Source organism: Anopheles coustani, chromosome 2, assembly GCF_943734705.1.
Source record: "Anopheles coustani chromosome 2, idAnoCousDA_361_x.2, whole genome shotgun sequence".
NCBI classification, from domain to species: Eukaryota; Metazoa; Arthropoda; class Insecta; order Diptera; family Culicidae; genus Anopheles; species Anopheles coustani.
The window spans coordinates 10,110,721-10,127,639 of record NC_071289.1 but is presented as its reverse complement, the minus strand read 5'-3'; the positions used below and the strand labels follow the sequence as shown (position 1 = coordinate 10,127,639).

The following is a 16,919-nucleotide window of genomic DNA, read 5'->3' as shown; positions in this document are numbered from 1 at the left end:
TTTCATGATGTTTGTACTGTTTTCTTTGCTAGTTACAACTCTTGCAGTGAATTAAAAGCGCATACCATCCCGGTCAGTAGTGCGATACTTGTTGTGTTTGATTTTAAATTTTAGAAAATTAAAATACGAAAAATTCAATGACACACAGGGTTCATCCCCATTCCTTGACGAAGAATAAATAATAAGCGTAGGCACCACTTCCACTTGGCTGCCCTGTAAATGACTGACTTTCGGAGCGACTCCGGCTGCTCATTCGTCCTTCTTCTTGCGTATCTTGCCCTCGGTCTGGATGGTCTTCGTCACCATCTCGACGCAGTCGGCGATCGACGGTTCCGAACCGTCCTCGCTGTAGTCCTCGCCGGCCATCCGGCTGAGCGTGAGGATGTACGAGCAGGCGATCCGCAGGATGGACAGCTTCGAGAGCTTCTGCGCGTTCGAGTAGGCCGGCACGGCCTTCCGGAGCTTCTCGTAGGCGGCCGAAATTGTGTGGACACGGGTTCGTTCGCGTGCGTTCGCCTCGATCCGTCGCTCGCGCGTCATGTTCTTGTAGTTGCGCGTCTGGGAGCCTCCGGCCGAGCAGGAGCCGGAGGATGAGGTTGCCTTTCCGGAGGATGCCATCGCCATCGTCGTCTCGAGATCGGTGACGGAGTCGTTGGTTCCGTCGAGGGAAGGTGGTGCGTGGGGCTGCACGAACAGCGACGCGGAGGGGTGCACTTGGTGCGGATGGTGGTGACTGAGGTGGTGGTGGTGATGTGGCCAGTCGGGTGAATGCTGTGGCGATGCAAGCGATGACGTCGAGCGGATACTTGACCGGATCGGACTCGAGTGTGGATCTTTGCTCGTGGTGGTACTCTTCTTCGCAACAAGGGCAAGCGGTTGCTGCTGCTCCAGGGAGATCGCCCGGTGAAGCGTGGTGACAGCCGGGTGTCGTATGAGCAGATCGGCCGGATTAGGAATCACCGTTGGGATTCCCGCTGGCGCTGGGCCAGTGTGTTCTACGGAAGGAGGAGCCCACGGGCGGAAGGGGCTGGCGGTGGCACGGGACGAAGGTCGCGGAGAACCAGCTTCGGTCCGTTCCCTTTCCCTCTCCTGTTCCTCCTGCTCCAACTGCTTCCGCTCCTCGTCGTAACGGATGCGCTTCTTCAGCGGAGCCATCAGCTCCATCTCCGCGACGACCCGGAGCGGTTCCGAACTCTTCCGTTTGTTCTTCACCAGCGACATCGCCACACCACCCGCCGCCGCCGCAGGTGGACACGCCGGCAGCTTCGCCTCCGGTACCGAATCCTCGGAACTGGCGTTCTCGGGAGTGATGAGTCCATCGCGCGACCACAGATCTTCCTCGTGCTCCGAGCTACCGGAGTTGAATCCGGAGTCACGTTCCAGCGAAGACATTGCAGCACCTGTTGCAAAAGAAACAAAGGCAAACGATGTGGTTAGAATCCAGACCAAATACCACTTCATTGTGTTCAACTTAAACAGGGTCAGGGTGGAAGTCAAAGAATCGCGACACGGCGAAGAAAACCACCTGACAAACGATACGTACAGGTGGCATCCCCCCCGGACCGGCTCGCAAACAGCAATTCCTCGAGCACATACGAAGAAGAAAGCGAACCCATTCGCCAACTCGCCCAACGCCTTTCAAGAAAGTAAATGTACAGTGGGGGCAGGGGCAAAAAAAAGAAAGAAAACCACCGCCAGCCGTCTGCGCACCAGGTGAGAATGGCGTGATAAAAATAAACGTTACTCCGGTGCGGTGTGCGTGTTCTTCGTGGTTTGCTCGTGCAAGAACGCCCTTATTTTCCCCCCGGCGAGTCAACAAATGACCGGAGCGGAAGTGGTGGCATTAATACCGTTTACTTATTCAGCCCCGTTCCGTCGGACAGACTTGTGTCCGGTTCGGTTGTTTGGTGTTGGCTTTGCCTTCTGTCCGGCGGGGGGTTGCGGTTAAAGCGCGCGCACGTGGGACTCGCTCCGTGTTGCCGTCTCTGTTGGCTTTTCCAATTCCGCTCGAACCCGAAGTGTGTGCGCCTTGGAGTCCGGAGGAACAAACACTCGATCTCGGGTATGATCGGAAATTGCTTCAATCACGTCTCGACACGCTTCCGAGAGTTAAAGGAAGATGTCGGTGTCGGTAGAAATTTCGCTTCAGAACATGTTCATCCAGGGAAAAATAACGTATTTCCATCGTCTCACCTCAACTCAAAAGCAAAAAGATACGAACTCATGTTGATACTAAGGTTTTTATTTATGACAGCAAAATATCGAGGACTGGACACGCGAAAGGGGAATGAATGGTGTGAGCAACGCTTGGCAGATCTCAAAACACTCAAAATTTTCCCCCCGACGCCAACCCCGACTACCGTGGTAGTATCTCACACCTCACCGGAAAGATTTATTAAACTCCCGTCAGATTTAGTAGGTGCCGGCGAGATTCCCTCTCACTTTTCCCGTCTACGGATGTTCTAAAGGCCGCCAGAGTGCGATAATTTATCGATCCGATGACACGTTTCTCATCGTTTTAAAGCTCGTACAACAACATTCATCGCGGTTTGTGGAAAAGGAAACGAATCTTCCCATGCGATGATTTTTACATATAGAACTTTATAGTTGTACGGGCATTGATTGATTTGCCTTTAAGCATCCATCGTTTTTCTTAACCAAGATTTGAACCACAAAAAAAAAACATGCGAAGATTCAAAATGGTGAGATTTGCGTAATCACTGGCGACACCGGGTGGCAGCCGAGGTCGAGCCCACGTCAAGACGAATCGACTCCTCTACCTCGGAGCGTCAAAGCGCAAGCAATCATTTCCCACCACCATCGGTGCATGCGTCGCGCTCCACCATCTCTAATTAGTCGCGCAGCCGGACCCGGTCCAGCTTGCTTCTAAGTATAATTTATGTTTGTTTATGTTTCGATGTTCACCCCCTTCCTCCCTCCAACTCCCTCTTGCCGCGTTAGCGCCAACTGCGCTTCACCTATGTTATGTTTCTTCTGACAAAGTTCCTCCAGTGGATTGTGTCGCGCGCGCGTTGCCCCACGTCGAAATTGTCATTCGCACCAAGGCGCCATAAAAGACGCAGCTTGAAGTCACCGAAACACAACCGCACAGGGAAACCCACCCCTCCCCGGCTTGATGAGGAGAAAGAGCAAATCCGTCCCGGCTCCGCGGGCGCAAATTTATGCAAATCGAAGCACAAACCACCTTAAGACGCCGCCCGCTTCAATGGAGTTCGGCTTCGGGGGACGCCAGAGGCTTCTTATGGAATGCAACAGCAGTCAGCCGACGACGACGATGATGATGATGATGATGATGGTGATGCTGATCGTCGACGGGAGATAAGCCGAAACCGATCGTGTGTACCGATCCGGACACTTTCGTGTCCCCTCTCCCCCGATGACAAATCCGTCCCGAGTTTGGAGTACCACGAAATCGAGTCGCTTTGTTCCACGAAGAGGAACATGTTTATATTTGCTTCTAGTTTCAGCCAACCTCGATCGATCGATCAGCTGTCCGGCGACAATTAAGTGCTACTAGCTGCGTCAACAGCTCGCTACCCGACAACCCGTCGTCCGCAAATGGCACTTCCTTCCTGTGTTTGTGTGTGTTAGTGTGCGCAAACGCGAAAGGGTTCGATTGAATTATGCGCAAGTAATTAATTTCCCTTCGGGTGCCACCGTACCATCCAACTCGGGCCATCCTCTCCGGCCCAGTAGCTGCAAACCGATCGGGTGATGATATGAAGTTATTAATAACGCGCCAAAGTACACGCCGTGCGACGAAACCCTCGACGAGAGACACTCGGGAGCACAGATGCATTAAGGAAGCTGCACCGGCGATGATGATGAATGTAACGATCTATCACGTACGCCATTGTGTGTGCACGCCAGCACCTTCTTCCCCCTCCCGCCAGCTGTGGGGTGTAATGTTTACATGGGGTTGCGCATTAATTAACCCCTCCTGCCTCTAGACGAAACGGAAGCGTGGTGCGGCGGAATGGGCACGTTCGAAACATCCAACCCAAGGCGCCACCGACAGAAGAATTATCTCCGCTTGATGCGCGCACCCTAAGTCCGGCTAATCCTGGTGCAATGTTATCCAATAAATCTGGCACCAAGACCTAAGTCGGCACCGGACGGTCGTTTACACTTGCCGCGGTTGCACTTTGCATACGATGGTGCAGATGGTGCACGTGCAGTACCACGCGCGGGGTTCGGCCGGCTGTAAATTGCCTCGTAAACGTTAATAACTCGACAAACACCTCGCAGTCCGAGGCGCAGGAAGACAGCTCGCGAGTTCAAGACGCGATGACCCGGGAGGCGCGCGCGCTTTTCCGGAAGTCAAAGGTCTGTTGACGCAATCGTGGAGTTCGCAGTCCCGAGGCAGAGAGTGGTTGGTTTGTCACCATATGCGTTGAAACGATACACTGATGATGATTAGTTTTCCGCCTGGAGACACATTTCCAACAACCAGATGGTAGGGCAGTAAAAATTAATAAGAAAAAAGAACCGAACGCTCCGGAATGATGTTCTTAGCGCGAAGCAGCAAACCGAAAGGAACATGGACAAACATTCACAAATCAACGGGAACACGTATCATCCCGATCCGGGTTGGTCAGTCGCACAAACAAAAAAAAAACGCTGTCGTAAAACCGGACGAAATATTATTCAAATTTCTATCACCATTTAGCATCGAAGGCTTCCACTTCTTCGCCCCGGATGCTCCTGCTGCCCGGTTTGCATCCATCTGGTCGGTTTTAAATGATTTTCCATGGCGCCTAGCTTAGCTGTCAACCGGATTCTGCTCTTGATTCTAAAACTTCCTCCCCATTCCCGCCGAAGTTTTGGTTCACCACATGACGATGTCCACGAGATGGGGTTTTATTCGCTCGCGGGAATCTTCATCTCTCTTGCTCACCTTGTTTCGTGATATCGGCTCTTGTTCTTGTTTGTGTGCGCGAGGTAGTAAAGAAGGCAACGTCCTCGCGACCAGAACGAGAATCCTGTCGAGCGAGCGGCAAAACAACAACATTTTCTGCTCCCAAAAAGTGGAGTCGTTATTGTTTTCCCCCCGAAAAAAAATAACCCGGCGCCAGATTGTGCAGAAGAAGCGGCCTTTTCGGGCTTTTCAAGTTCACTCGGTGTAGAGGTACCCACCCTCTTACGTCTACCACTTCCCTCCTCTTCTTCATCGTTCTCCGAGACACGATCGACGATTATTCTTTGCCATTTAGCATTTGTGAACGAACCATCTGGCCACGTTCTGGTTACGTGGCGCCAAGGGGAAGGACCTCGTGAGGAGCTGGTGGTGGTGCATCCTTAAAAGGGAAACCTTTTTCTCCTCCCCACACCCACCCAGCCATGGGTGGGAATGCTTTTTTTATCGCAAACCAGGCATCTGCTGCTGCACGGAAAGTTTTGTGGAAAACAAGAACTGCCGAACTTTGCGCTTGTGTGTGCAGGACACTTTTGCACGACTCTTCGCCGCCCACTGCGGCGCAGACACATTCCGTGACACCCACTTCCAGCGCCAACACGACGCGATCCTCCACCCCGGGCACCACCACCTCCCCCCGTGCACAATCTTAGCGAAGATTGTATTTTTTCCTTTTCGGTACCTTTTCTCCACTTCGCGCATTTTGGGTGTTCATAAATAATCGCCGAATGTTGTCGTCTGCCACAATGGTTGCCCCTCGAACCCACCCACATCCCCGCCGTGTCCCGTACGGCGGTGGCTGCGAATGCACTTATTTTGCATGCAGTTTCGGTCGCTTCGGCGGACAGATAATGATCAACACTTCGGCGACGACCGTACGTTCGTTCACCGACATTTTTCGTTGTTTGACTTTTGTTTTTCTTCTGCGCGCCCCCTTTCCCTTCCTTTTAAACGAAATGCACCGCGCATTGAAAAGGAGAAGACCCGGCTCCCACCCGAATACAACGAAACAGCCGGTGCGAGAATTAAAAAAAACAACACCGTTTTCTTCGCTGCACGAATTAAGTTGATATAAAATTCCACCGAAAGTGGGAAGCGAAGATTTCTTTTCTTCTCGGAGTGGGGAAAGAAAGATGCGCACGGAAATATGTATATTTTAATATTAAATTAACGTGGCGAGTAGGGAACCGAACCAACCAAAAGAGCACCGAAACCACATTCTAAAGAACGAAAGTTGATTGAACGGGGAGCGCGAAGTGGGGAGCAAAAAAATCAAACACCATTTTTCCTCCTTTCTAGAATGTTTTATGATCGCCCTCCATCCGAACGCGTTTGTGCTCTAATAAAATGCACCGGTGGTGTTGAAATTTTCATTGCCAAACCCATTAGCCCCCGCTAGACGATGGCGACATATTCCTCCGCACCTTTCGTACGGCTTTTCTTTTGGGTGCGCCATTTCCACGCTAGCTGCTTCCTTTTGGCATTGGCAGGTACATAGGTTTAGCCGGGGCGAAAACTTTCACCACCCGCTATCAATCAATTAGGAGGCAAAAAAAAAACAGATCTTTATGTGTCACACACCGTTCGCCTTGATTAATATCCTTGCGAAGGTTTCCGTTTCGGTTCTGTTTTTCTGGTCGATCGAAAATAACAAAAACGTGTCTGGGGTTTGTTTTTTTTTTGTTCCTCCTCGCACGAGCGATTACTCCCACAGGAAAAACGTTTCCGAACAGCGATTAAATCACACCACTTCCGGGCGTACGAAGGAAATCCCCAACCAACCCCCAACAGGACGACACAATTATGTAGCTCCTCAAACAAGGAATGGGAGTGCCATTAAGTCCTTCCGGTTCGCCTAATTAGTCGCACCCTGTCTCTCCGTTTCTCTCTCTCTGCGAAGGACTGGCGATTAAGCCAGTTTCAATTTCGGGAGCGATTAGCGACGGATGGATCCCGGCCGGGCTCGGGGAAAATGGCGGCGCGAGGTGACAAGCGGACAAGCCATTCAATCACTCGCAAACCCTCACCAGTGGTGGTTTCAGTGGACTGGGACGAACATCTGGTGTTCTACTTTAACTCCTCGCGAAAGGGGTACCACAGGGGGGAGGGGAGTGGTCGGTGAAGAGTAAGTGATTAAACGCTTCGGGCTACCCACTTTTTTTGTTTCCTGGCACGTTCATCCAATGTAATGGGGTATTGAATTGGTTTATCATCCATTCATCCAGATGGCGCTTATTTTTATATATTCTTTAATTAAAAAGGGTTTTGATAAACGCTCACCAAACATTGAACCCAGTTAATATAAACACACATTTCGGCAAAATTCCCCCGGGGCCACCCCGGAAATGACACATAAATCCCGGGTCGGGTGTGTCGCGTAACAAAACGCATCAAGCGTTACGCGTGCGTTACTCGTCCTTCTTTGGACTAAACGACGCTAAACCATCCGCCCTTTCCATCCTCTCAACCCCTCATCGCACACTGGGTCACGTCGGCGACCTCATTCGCCTCATCCTCGCCGCAACCGACTCCAGCAATTACGGGGTAAAATTGCATCATGTTAATAAATTGACAGTAATTTATTCCCTCCACCACCACCGTCGTCGTGGTCCTCATCAGCACTACCCAGGGGGGGGTGTGTAACAAAAACAACGCTACAACTGTCATTGCCGCCCCGGGCATGGCGCTTTATTGTTAGCTTATTTGCGTACCCGGTACGATACCGCCGATTGCAATAACGGATTTAAAATGGTTCGAATCGGTTCGATTCGGTTCGGAACGCCGTGGGATGAAGATGGGAAGGAAGTTAAATGACCAGCGTGCGGGGGGGGAGGAAAAAACCTGTCCAACAACGACGAACAGGGGAGGCAATAGGGTGTTTGTTTTAAAATGTAAATTGCAACGGCTGGCATGCAGCGGCATTCCTTATGCGGAGTGCGCCTACTTAGATCCACATTCCCTTTTTCCATCCAGCAACATCACACAGGCACAACATTGAATGCCATCAACCCCTCGGGGCGAAGGTTTGCGTTGTTTTAATCCACAATTCTAAACATCGGGGTTTTGCGCTTAAACGTTGCGGCGTACGTACGTATTGAGATGTCAATTGGACGGAAGCATGATTGGCGCCGATGTGCGTGGCGCCATCGTTCCTCTATACAACGGCAATGTTGTTGTTGACACGCACGTTTTGTTTACCCGGCTTGCTCGGGAGGGGGTGTTGATGCTGGAGTGTATTTACACTATGACGGATGGGTCCCGCACTGAAATACGCCACATCAAACCAAAACAAGGCGGAGTGAGGGGGAACCAAACACAACTTCGCACCCTCCCATCAGCAATAAAGGGAGTAAACATAAACCAAAAAGTTCGATCCGCTTAAATCCGATCGACAAAATCGGCCCCCCGAACGAAGTCGGTTAACTTTTTGCATACAAAGAGACGAGAAAGGAAAGGAATAATAAAAAAACGAAAACGGGGGAAAAAACAAAAGCGGAAACAACCGGCCCTCATTTTTGCATCATTAACCAGCAAAAGGTCCTGGACCTCCGTTCCGTTTCCAACGCAGAACGAGCGGTGGAACGACGAGCGCTAAATAAACTGCCAATTTGTTTGTGTGCTTATATTTACTTAATCGGCTTCCTGCGTGGCTGACGATCGATCGGGAACGGGAAAACGCAAAAGGGGAAGGGACGACACGAGCAGGGAGAGTGTGTTGTGGAGATTTTCTTTCTCGTGTTTCATGTTTTGCTCATTGGTTTTGTGCGCGGAGATCAATTCCAGGAGGGGATGTAGGGAACTGGGAAAATAAATTGTAACTTAACGCCCGCCTGCTTCCATTTCCCATGCACGCCCCAATCCAAGGCGAGTTCGGTTGCATCGCTGACGACGACGCCATATGTTACGCTGCATTGGGGAAGCCGATGGTCGTACTTGCCCTGGGGAAGGGCTGGGCCGGAGATTTGGGGTGGTGATGCGAGCAAGTGCAGCACAAGAGCCCGGAAAAGACGTTCGGTGTGTGTTGACAGACCCCGCCAGGGTTGAAGATTTGTTATCCCGGAGCACGGAAAGGGGACGAGAACGTGGCTTCCAGAAGGACGCTATGGGTTTTGCGGTTCAACTCGTTACATTGAACTCTTGCTCTGCCACTCTTCAATGGGGGGGAAGGAAAAGTGGCGGCGAGGTGCGTCTCGAGCTGCTGGCGCCATCTGTCGCCGGCGTTGTCGGGACGACGATTCCGATATGTACCCAACCTCCCGGTCCTAAATCCTATTTCCAGAATCTGTGATGTCGGACCCACTGGTGAATCTCCGTTACTTCTCGGAAGAGGAGGATAGCGTTCAACAAGCACGATTTTTTGGCTTCCGCCAGATGAAGGTGAAGACGGTGTTGTTATGTTTTTTATATAATACTCTCTTCATTTAATGCTTCTTCCATTTGTCTCCCACCATTATCCAACCAGGACACCCTCGAACTCACTGGGTTCGGTTGCTTCTTCCTTATTTTCCGGGTTCAATTTACGGAAGGTTCACCGAATGCAGATCCACCAGCGTGTGCGTGAATGTGCCCGGTTGTGGCTGCGATTGATTACATTCAGCAACATTCTTCCCGAGACAGGGAAGCGAATCTTTAAAAAAAGGGAACTCCAAAAAAGGTGGCGGCTACTTCTGGCAACGGTTTTCTTCGCTGCATTTTGCGGTTTCGTCTTTTGCACTTATTGTACCTCTTCGCTTGCTCGTGAAGTGGCTCCACCCAACCTTTCGGTTGACGTTCACTACGCCAAACGGTTCGGTCCCTCGGGAATGGTACGGTCGAAAGGATACCCGAGGGCCGACAGTCCGAAAACGCCGGCGGTGGCGGCGACTATCGCTAGTTTTCATCTTCGGACGTTTTTTTTTTTTGGAGCCCGCCGGTTCCACAGTTTGCCGCCGGGATTGGCGCCCGAAAGCCGACACCGAAAAAGGATGCAGCATTTTGCAATCCCGTCCGCAACAGGAAGACGGAGGACGTAGCACCAGAGGAGAGCAAGATGAACTCGCTTGCTGTCGCGCTGAACTAAAACGAACACAAGAATCCCTTCATCCTAAAAGGCGATGGTGATCTAACTCTGGCCGTTGTTTTTGGGGGTCGGCAGTACGGGACCAATGGATTGCCGGTCGTTATTAATTTCGCTTCCCGAAGCCCTCTGCTGGTTGTGTTTTGGGCTTCTTTCCTCTTTTTTCCATCAAGCGCATCGCATAATCTTCCACCATCGGGGCGCAACCTTGCAGGCGGTAAACATTGGCGAACCTTTTGGCGACTTTCGAGGTATCGCTGGTGGAGATTTGTTAGGTTAGATCCTTCTGGGACGGTCCCCGGCTGGCCTAGGAGGATGTGGCAAAGAACCGTTCGGACCCGTTGGGGATCGCTTCGCAAACCTTCTGGCCAGGTGACGGCAACAGAGCCAGCCCGCGACAAAGAGTCGCGATCATCTTTCAGGGTGTTTTCAGGCGTCCTTCTTTCATCCTTCTCCAAGTGGGAGAAAAAGCCAAAAGGAAGTAATTTGAAAGATGGTAGAAAAATAAACGCGCAAGGTTCTCTTCTCTTTTTGTTAAAGCCCAAACACCAGATATCCTTTCGCGTGAGACACTTAACAACTGGAACTTCCGTGTCATTTCGCCGGAATTGAAACACGCTTGAGTTGTTTTTCAATTTCGAAATATTTCGCTTTTATGTCGGTACACTTCGGGGAGCAGCTAATTTTCGGCTGCCAAATTTTATTTCCGTTCATCGCTCGCGATGCAAACGAACCACATACAAAGTAGTTAACTCATTAAACTAAAACTGTAATGGATAAGCAAACGAGCGGATTGTTTGGTTTGGAGTGAGCAGGGGGATAGGGGAGGGGAGCAATAAAACGGTGATCCAGTTTGCTGCTCCGGTGGAAAATTAAGAGTTCGCTCGTAAACGGGTGCAACCCGGGATGAACTCTCGACCTGGTGGAAAATTCGCGGCCCAAGATCCTCAATAAAAACAACATCATCCCCTCCGCCCCGTAATGGAGCCGTAAAGTTTTTATTAGCTCCCTGCAATCAAGCAGAGCTCTCGGGCGGATGAAAATTTTAATCTTACGACCCGGACGACGACGACGTGGTGCGCCACGTTCTCTGCCGAGTGTCTGCGCGCGTGATTCGAGGCGAACGGTGATATGTTCCTAATTAACCGACTGCAAACGGCAACCGGAACGGATTCCCAGAGTGCCGACGAGGCGAGAGATGTCGAGGATAAATTATCTTCATCGGATGCGCCACCTGCACGCGCGTTACGCGGTTGCGTTAATAACACACTTTACGCTTTTCCGCCCGACAGCACGACACCCCGCACGCAGAGACACATACACACACACACACACACGGAGAGGGTGGGGATGAACGCCCGGTGAACTAATAATGTACAACCCTCCGCCCGGCCTGGCAATAAAAAGCACATGTGCGCGGTTGTGGCAGCGCATGATTGGAAAACCCGATGTTGCTGAGGAACTCGGCACTCTACAACTTTTCCACGCCATCCATCTTACGCGCCGGGTTGAGTGAAAAACTTTAGAATGGGAAACATCTTGCCGCTGTGACGCTATCAAAACATTTGTCGTGCTCGTTTTTGTTTTCTTTTTGTTTTTTCTTGTGTGAAATCTCATTTTAAGGGGGCCATTTTCCCGCCCACTCCTGCGATCGAACAACGGACATAAAACTTCCCAGCCCCAGATTTTGTTCGGTGGCGCAATGGGCGAAATGATGAAAAACCTTTCTGCCCACGGAGTGTTTGCATGGAGTGGGCAAGGGAAGGAAATATTTTTCCCCGAAGAATACACAAACAACGCGTCCGGTCGGATGAACTACCGCGCGCGCGGGTTGACATTCCAACGCTGTCAAAACTAGCGAGCGGATGGAAAATCCCCCGCCATACGCCTACTGTGAGTTGCGCGTCCTCGCGGTGACGGATGGCGCTCGGGAAAGCGATCCATCAACAGCTCCAATCCGGAGTGGATTTACCCCGGGTCGACCGATCGCGGGTGGTAGATCACAGGAAATGGCATCCAATTAGAAAAACGAAGAGAAGGCTTAGGCAAGCGATTCTTAACGCACGGTGGAAAATAGATCCTCTCCCTCCCAACCGCGTGTCCGCGTTTGATACGAAACATTCTCTCGAGCGTTGGAGACACACACATCCCGCCAATGACACAATGACAAATTATGCTTGGCATCTCGGTGGAACGCAAGGTGTCCGCGTGTCGTATTCTTTACCCCTGCGCCCTGAGACCAGATTAGAACATCACCGAATTCCTTTGCGTGCCGAAAGGAAATAATATCTACTCGCGGGACAGAGAAGCCAAAGACTGACCAGTCGAGAAACGGGAGAGAACCGGATTTAGATAAGTATGTTTGGTTTCGCCTCCCTCGTCAGCTTCGGATCGATGTCTTCTCACGGGGGCATCCGGGTGGCGCCCTTGTTGAATTTAGTATCTTTCTTAATCCACCCCTTAGAGGCATTCGAGACCAGGTGGACGATTGGAGCCATGCTTCATCTCCATTCCACTCTGGGGCATAATTATACCCGAACCCTTTGTTTGAAAGCTGGAGATAAAATGGTGACATCTGGAAAAACACGTTTTGTTTTGAGAACTTTATCGACCAGAACTCCGACGCGGAACTCGAGCGAGAAACTCCAAGGGAACCGAAGTTGCGTGAAGTGTCATAAAACAGTGGCCGAGAATTCATGGAACCAATGCCGATGGATGGAGACATCTTTCCCCGAAGCCAGACACTCTCGGGAGCCCAGATGAATCAATTACAGCTCCATAAATTTGCCGTCCACTGCACTCCACCGTCCAGCGCAGACGGTAAACAGACGGTCGCGTCGACGGTGACGTCAACCAATAGTATGTTCGGTTTGCCGTACCATTCGACCGGTTCCGCCAGCTTCTTGCCCCGACATTGGACGCCAATCGCTCCCCGCAAAGCCGACACACAACGAACACGCTTTGTTCCTTCCGGGAGAATCAATCCCGCGTCGTTCGGCTTCGTCTATCCGACCAGATGGCGTTCTCAACGAGACCGCCCTTCAAGTCCAGCGCCGTCTGACCAGTCACTGTGTGTTTATGCGTGTTTTTATGTGCGTTTTGGACGATGGAGGATTGTCGTACGCGATACTCCTGGATGTCGTGCAAACGAGCCGGCCCTTCGTAGCCGTTCTTCCTCACCCCGGAAAATGTGCAAACAAATGATAAGCGTCGAGGTTGTGTTTGAACATCTGGACCAGGCGCTGATCCCACTCACTCCCTTTCCTTCGTGCGCCAAAATGGGACATCTGCAATAGGGTGAGGTCAACGAAGTTGGTCACATCGAGTGGGGGGCCCCCCATGGTAGGATGAGTTTAACAGACGACAACTGTGTGACGAGTTGCCCACACTATCGTACTCCCCGCCTTTTTTCAAAGGGGCTGGAATCAGATGGCCGAATTCGAATTCTCGGGAAGCTAAGTTTAGATTTAGACCGAACTTTGGTGCCCATTTGTATAACGTCTGGGAAAAAGATCTTTAGCGGCTGAAGTCGTGAGAAACTCGGCCTTATCCCAGAATACGCCCCTGCCGAATCGGGACGGTCCAACCCACCGCACATGTCATTCATATTCCTTCATCCGAAGGTTCTCCGAAACGAATCCTTGTGAAGTTCCTCGGAAGCGCGAAAAGATGAAACCATGCAAAAACACGGCCTAGAACCCATCTGCACCGTTTTGAGCCGTTTATCAAATTGAAGCGCTCCGGAGGTCATTTATTAAAGACGGGCAGGAAAAAAAGAAACAAAATACGTCTGCATAACGCTCCAAGAGAAGGAAATGGACACACACACCATTCGCATCCAAGTTCGCATCTGCATCGGATCATCATCATCATCATCAACCCAGGGCGGGATTTGAAACACGCTAGGCCACAAGGAGGCTGCCTCTGCTGGATCTATAATTATACACCACCCGGGCCCCCAAAAACTGGCCGGATGCGAACTGCGCCGTGCTCCAGAGCGTCGCCCATTCATAAGCTTCGGCTGGGAGGGAAGATTTCGCTAGCCGTCCTCCCCGAGAAAAATCCCCTCCCAATTGCGGCTGCACCTTCCGAGAAGAAAAGTCACTCCCGGGTCATTCGTGGCGGCGCTGAAGTGATATGTTTCAGAATCGGAAAGATTAGGGCTGTCCGTGTGTTTTTGGGAAGCGCTGGCGGATGTTGCCGTGCTTCGGTTACGCCTTCCCACCGGTTCGAAGAACGTTTGCTTCTGGATAGAGGCGAGACGAAATTAATCATCCAGTGCCTTCCCGGCGTACATCCGGTCGAGAACTATAGTTATATTTATATAAATGTTTGGAGAAAGAACTTTCGCACTCTCGCTCGCTCCACCCGGACTTCTGTGGCAAATCTAGAATAGGAACACCTCAGAATTGTTGGGGATTCCAAAAAGTCTAGCTAGAAGGAGAAAGACCGAGAGAGAATGTGCGCCCTTTTGGTAGATAAAGGCACGCAAATAGAATCTACGGTGAACTCCTCCCGCCTTTGATGTGTGTATCCGGTGCCGGCTTTTAGTCGTTGCAGATGTCACCGCTCGACTTCCTTTGAGCTAATTAAATGCAGCGCAAGGTACCGACGATGGCGCACGATGGCAACATCAAATGTCACGCTTTGCTGTCACGCCGATGAACCGATCTCCGAACACAAGTCATCTTCGTTCATCTTTTACCAGCGCGCATCTTGTCCAGACTCGATACGAGCGCGGATTGAGTGATTTATGAACGAGCGTGCGAGGTGTGGACACACGAGCCCACCTCACCCGTCCCCCTGCACTTGCCGCCCCTTTAAAGGCCCGGTGCGACATTCCAACGGTATGTATGTCCAATCCAACCCCTTTACCACCGTCTCCGGCTGGAAATTATTTGCGCACGGGGTGCGCGATCGCCAATTAAAATCCGAACGCAAACGGGCGCCACTAATAAATGACATAATTACAACGTGCGAGGAGCCCCGTCAGCCAGTTAGTGGGGGGGGAGGCACGAGCACTCGTGTCTCGTCTGGCGCGGACATATGTGGACTCCGCGAAGTAGTCAGCCGGCAATTACTCTTCTACGCACGCTTTCGCGCCGTGCGGCTTACTCAAGAGTCCATTGCGTCGCCACAAGTACGCGTTCGGTGTCGGTGTACTCACTCGGGCACCCCACACCCAGTTTGGAGGGCTACTTCTGGAAGATGGGCACAGAAATCTTGGCAGCTGTCGCCCCCGGGCAGGGCGTTTAATTACTTCCGCTGAACTTGAGGGTGGGACAAATTGATGGCACGCACCCGTGCAGGCGATAGTTTCCTAATCGCTGGAGATGAGTCAACTCACACTCTTTGGAAACATGACTTTTTTTTGGGTGTTAAACTCCTAAGGTAGGTAAAGTTAAGATATCGGTGGAAGAAACTTAAGGACTAACGGTACAGATTAGCGGTACTCAAAAATTTCCCGTGGGAATCCTGACACAGACCTCCACAAGGATTGCCCATCGCTTTTTCCCACGATCCGTTCGCCGACTGAGACTAACTGCAAGGATCACGTGATCGGCGATGACTTACCTTTTAGCAGCATCGCAGCCCGTTGGTCCTCCGACAGGTTCGGGTACAGCTTCGCTAGCGTGCTCATGGCCTCGCTCCACATTTGGGAGTTGTGCGGAAAGCAAAACATGCGTAGGCCTTTGAAGAAATCCTCCGTGCTTCGGCCGCTGGACGTTGGTCCAAGGAAACAAGGAACGAAAAGCAAAAACTTCGGAACACAGAACAACGGGAACGCACAAATTTCACACGCTGCCCTCTGCGATAATTTCCTTCGGAGCCTGCTTTTCCTTTGCCTCTTCGCTCCGTACTTTTGTATTCCTTTTGCCCTACCGCGCGTTTCGCTATTGCGTTTACTTTTCGCAAAACTTTCTTATGTCACAACACTCGATAGCAGGGGCAGCTCTTCGCTCTCCTGCCCTGCCTTGCCGTCGTCACACGTTTTTCTTCGAGCTTCTAGCTATCTGTTGAAGCGCGCTTATCGCTTGCTTTATTTTTATCTCTGACTCCTTCAGGGTTGTTTTTTTCTGCCTCTTTGGCTCTTTTCCCTTCCCCTCTCGTGCTCCCCGCTGGGGCTTGGTTCACAAAACGCCACACGTACACACCAACACTCACATTGACACGGAAGATTTGCGAAAAACTAGGGCTCCTCCAAAAAACCCTACGATGGATCACTTTTCCCACCACAAGCCCACGCCGATGATGATGTCTAACGTCGAAATTTCTTCTCGTTCGTCACTTACAGCCGGAAAATCCGAAATACTATGTGTGTGTGTGTTTGTTGTAAATGCACAGTAAAAGCCACCAATTAATCGTGGCCACTGAAGGTTGCGGGATGAATCATGGATTCAAAAGTTGCCGTTGGGTTTTCGCTTCGCCTCCGAACCTTTCCGCTTTGCTTTCCGATTGTCGTGCGCGATAAATCTGGCAATTCGTTTCTGGTATTTATTCTTTCCCTTCTCCCTTTCGAGTATCCTTTTGTATCCGATCGTGCGATAACGCTTCCGGTTGCGGGTTGATCGACTGCACAGGAAATGCACATCCAAAATTCCAATCGAGTTCCCTTGTTGCTTTTACGTTGTAAATAACGGGCAGGAAAAATAACCGTACACAAACACTACGCAGTTAAAAAAAACGGGGTAAAACAGAAATAAAACCAGACACTCTTTTTCTCTACGGGGGCGCGTGTACCCAATGCACGTGCACATCCGGCGTGCGGAAGGAATCACTTGAACTTCCGGTGGCAAACGCGGCCGTCGATGTGCGTCCGCCAGGCGATGACTTCGAAGACTGATTGCTCCCTGCACGTGCGAGCCGTCTTTTGGAGGGTATCGTTTTCCACCCTGAAGAATAACACTGTGCTTCCGTTTTCCTTTT

At 51.1% G+C, this 16,919-nt stretch overlaps 1 protein-coding gene across 1 annotated transcript; it reads right to left on the bottom strand.

The window, feature by feature from the left end:
• Window positions 1-249: 249 nt before the first annotated feature.
• Window positions 250-15,648, bottom strand: LOC131263965 (transcription factor Atoh8). The gene is made up of 2 exons (XM_058266254.1): window positions 15,567-15,648; window positions 250-1,400 (listed from the first exon to the last, which is right to left on the bottom strand). The coding sequence occupies exons 1-2, from the start codon at window positions 15,646-15,648 to the stop codon at window positions 250-252; spliced, it is 1,233 nt and encodes a 410-aa protein (XP_058122237.1).
• Between the last annotated feature and the right edge of the window lie 1,271 nt (window positions 15,649-16,919).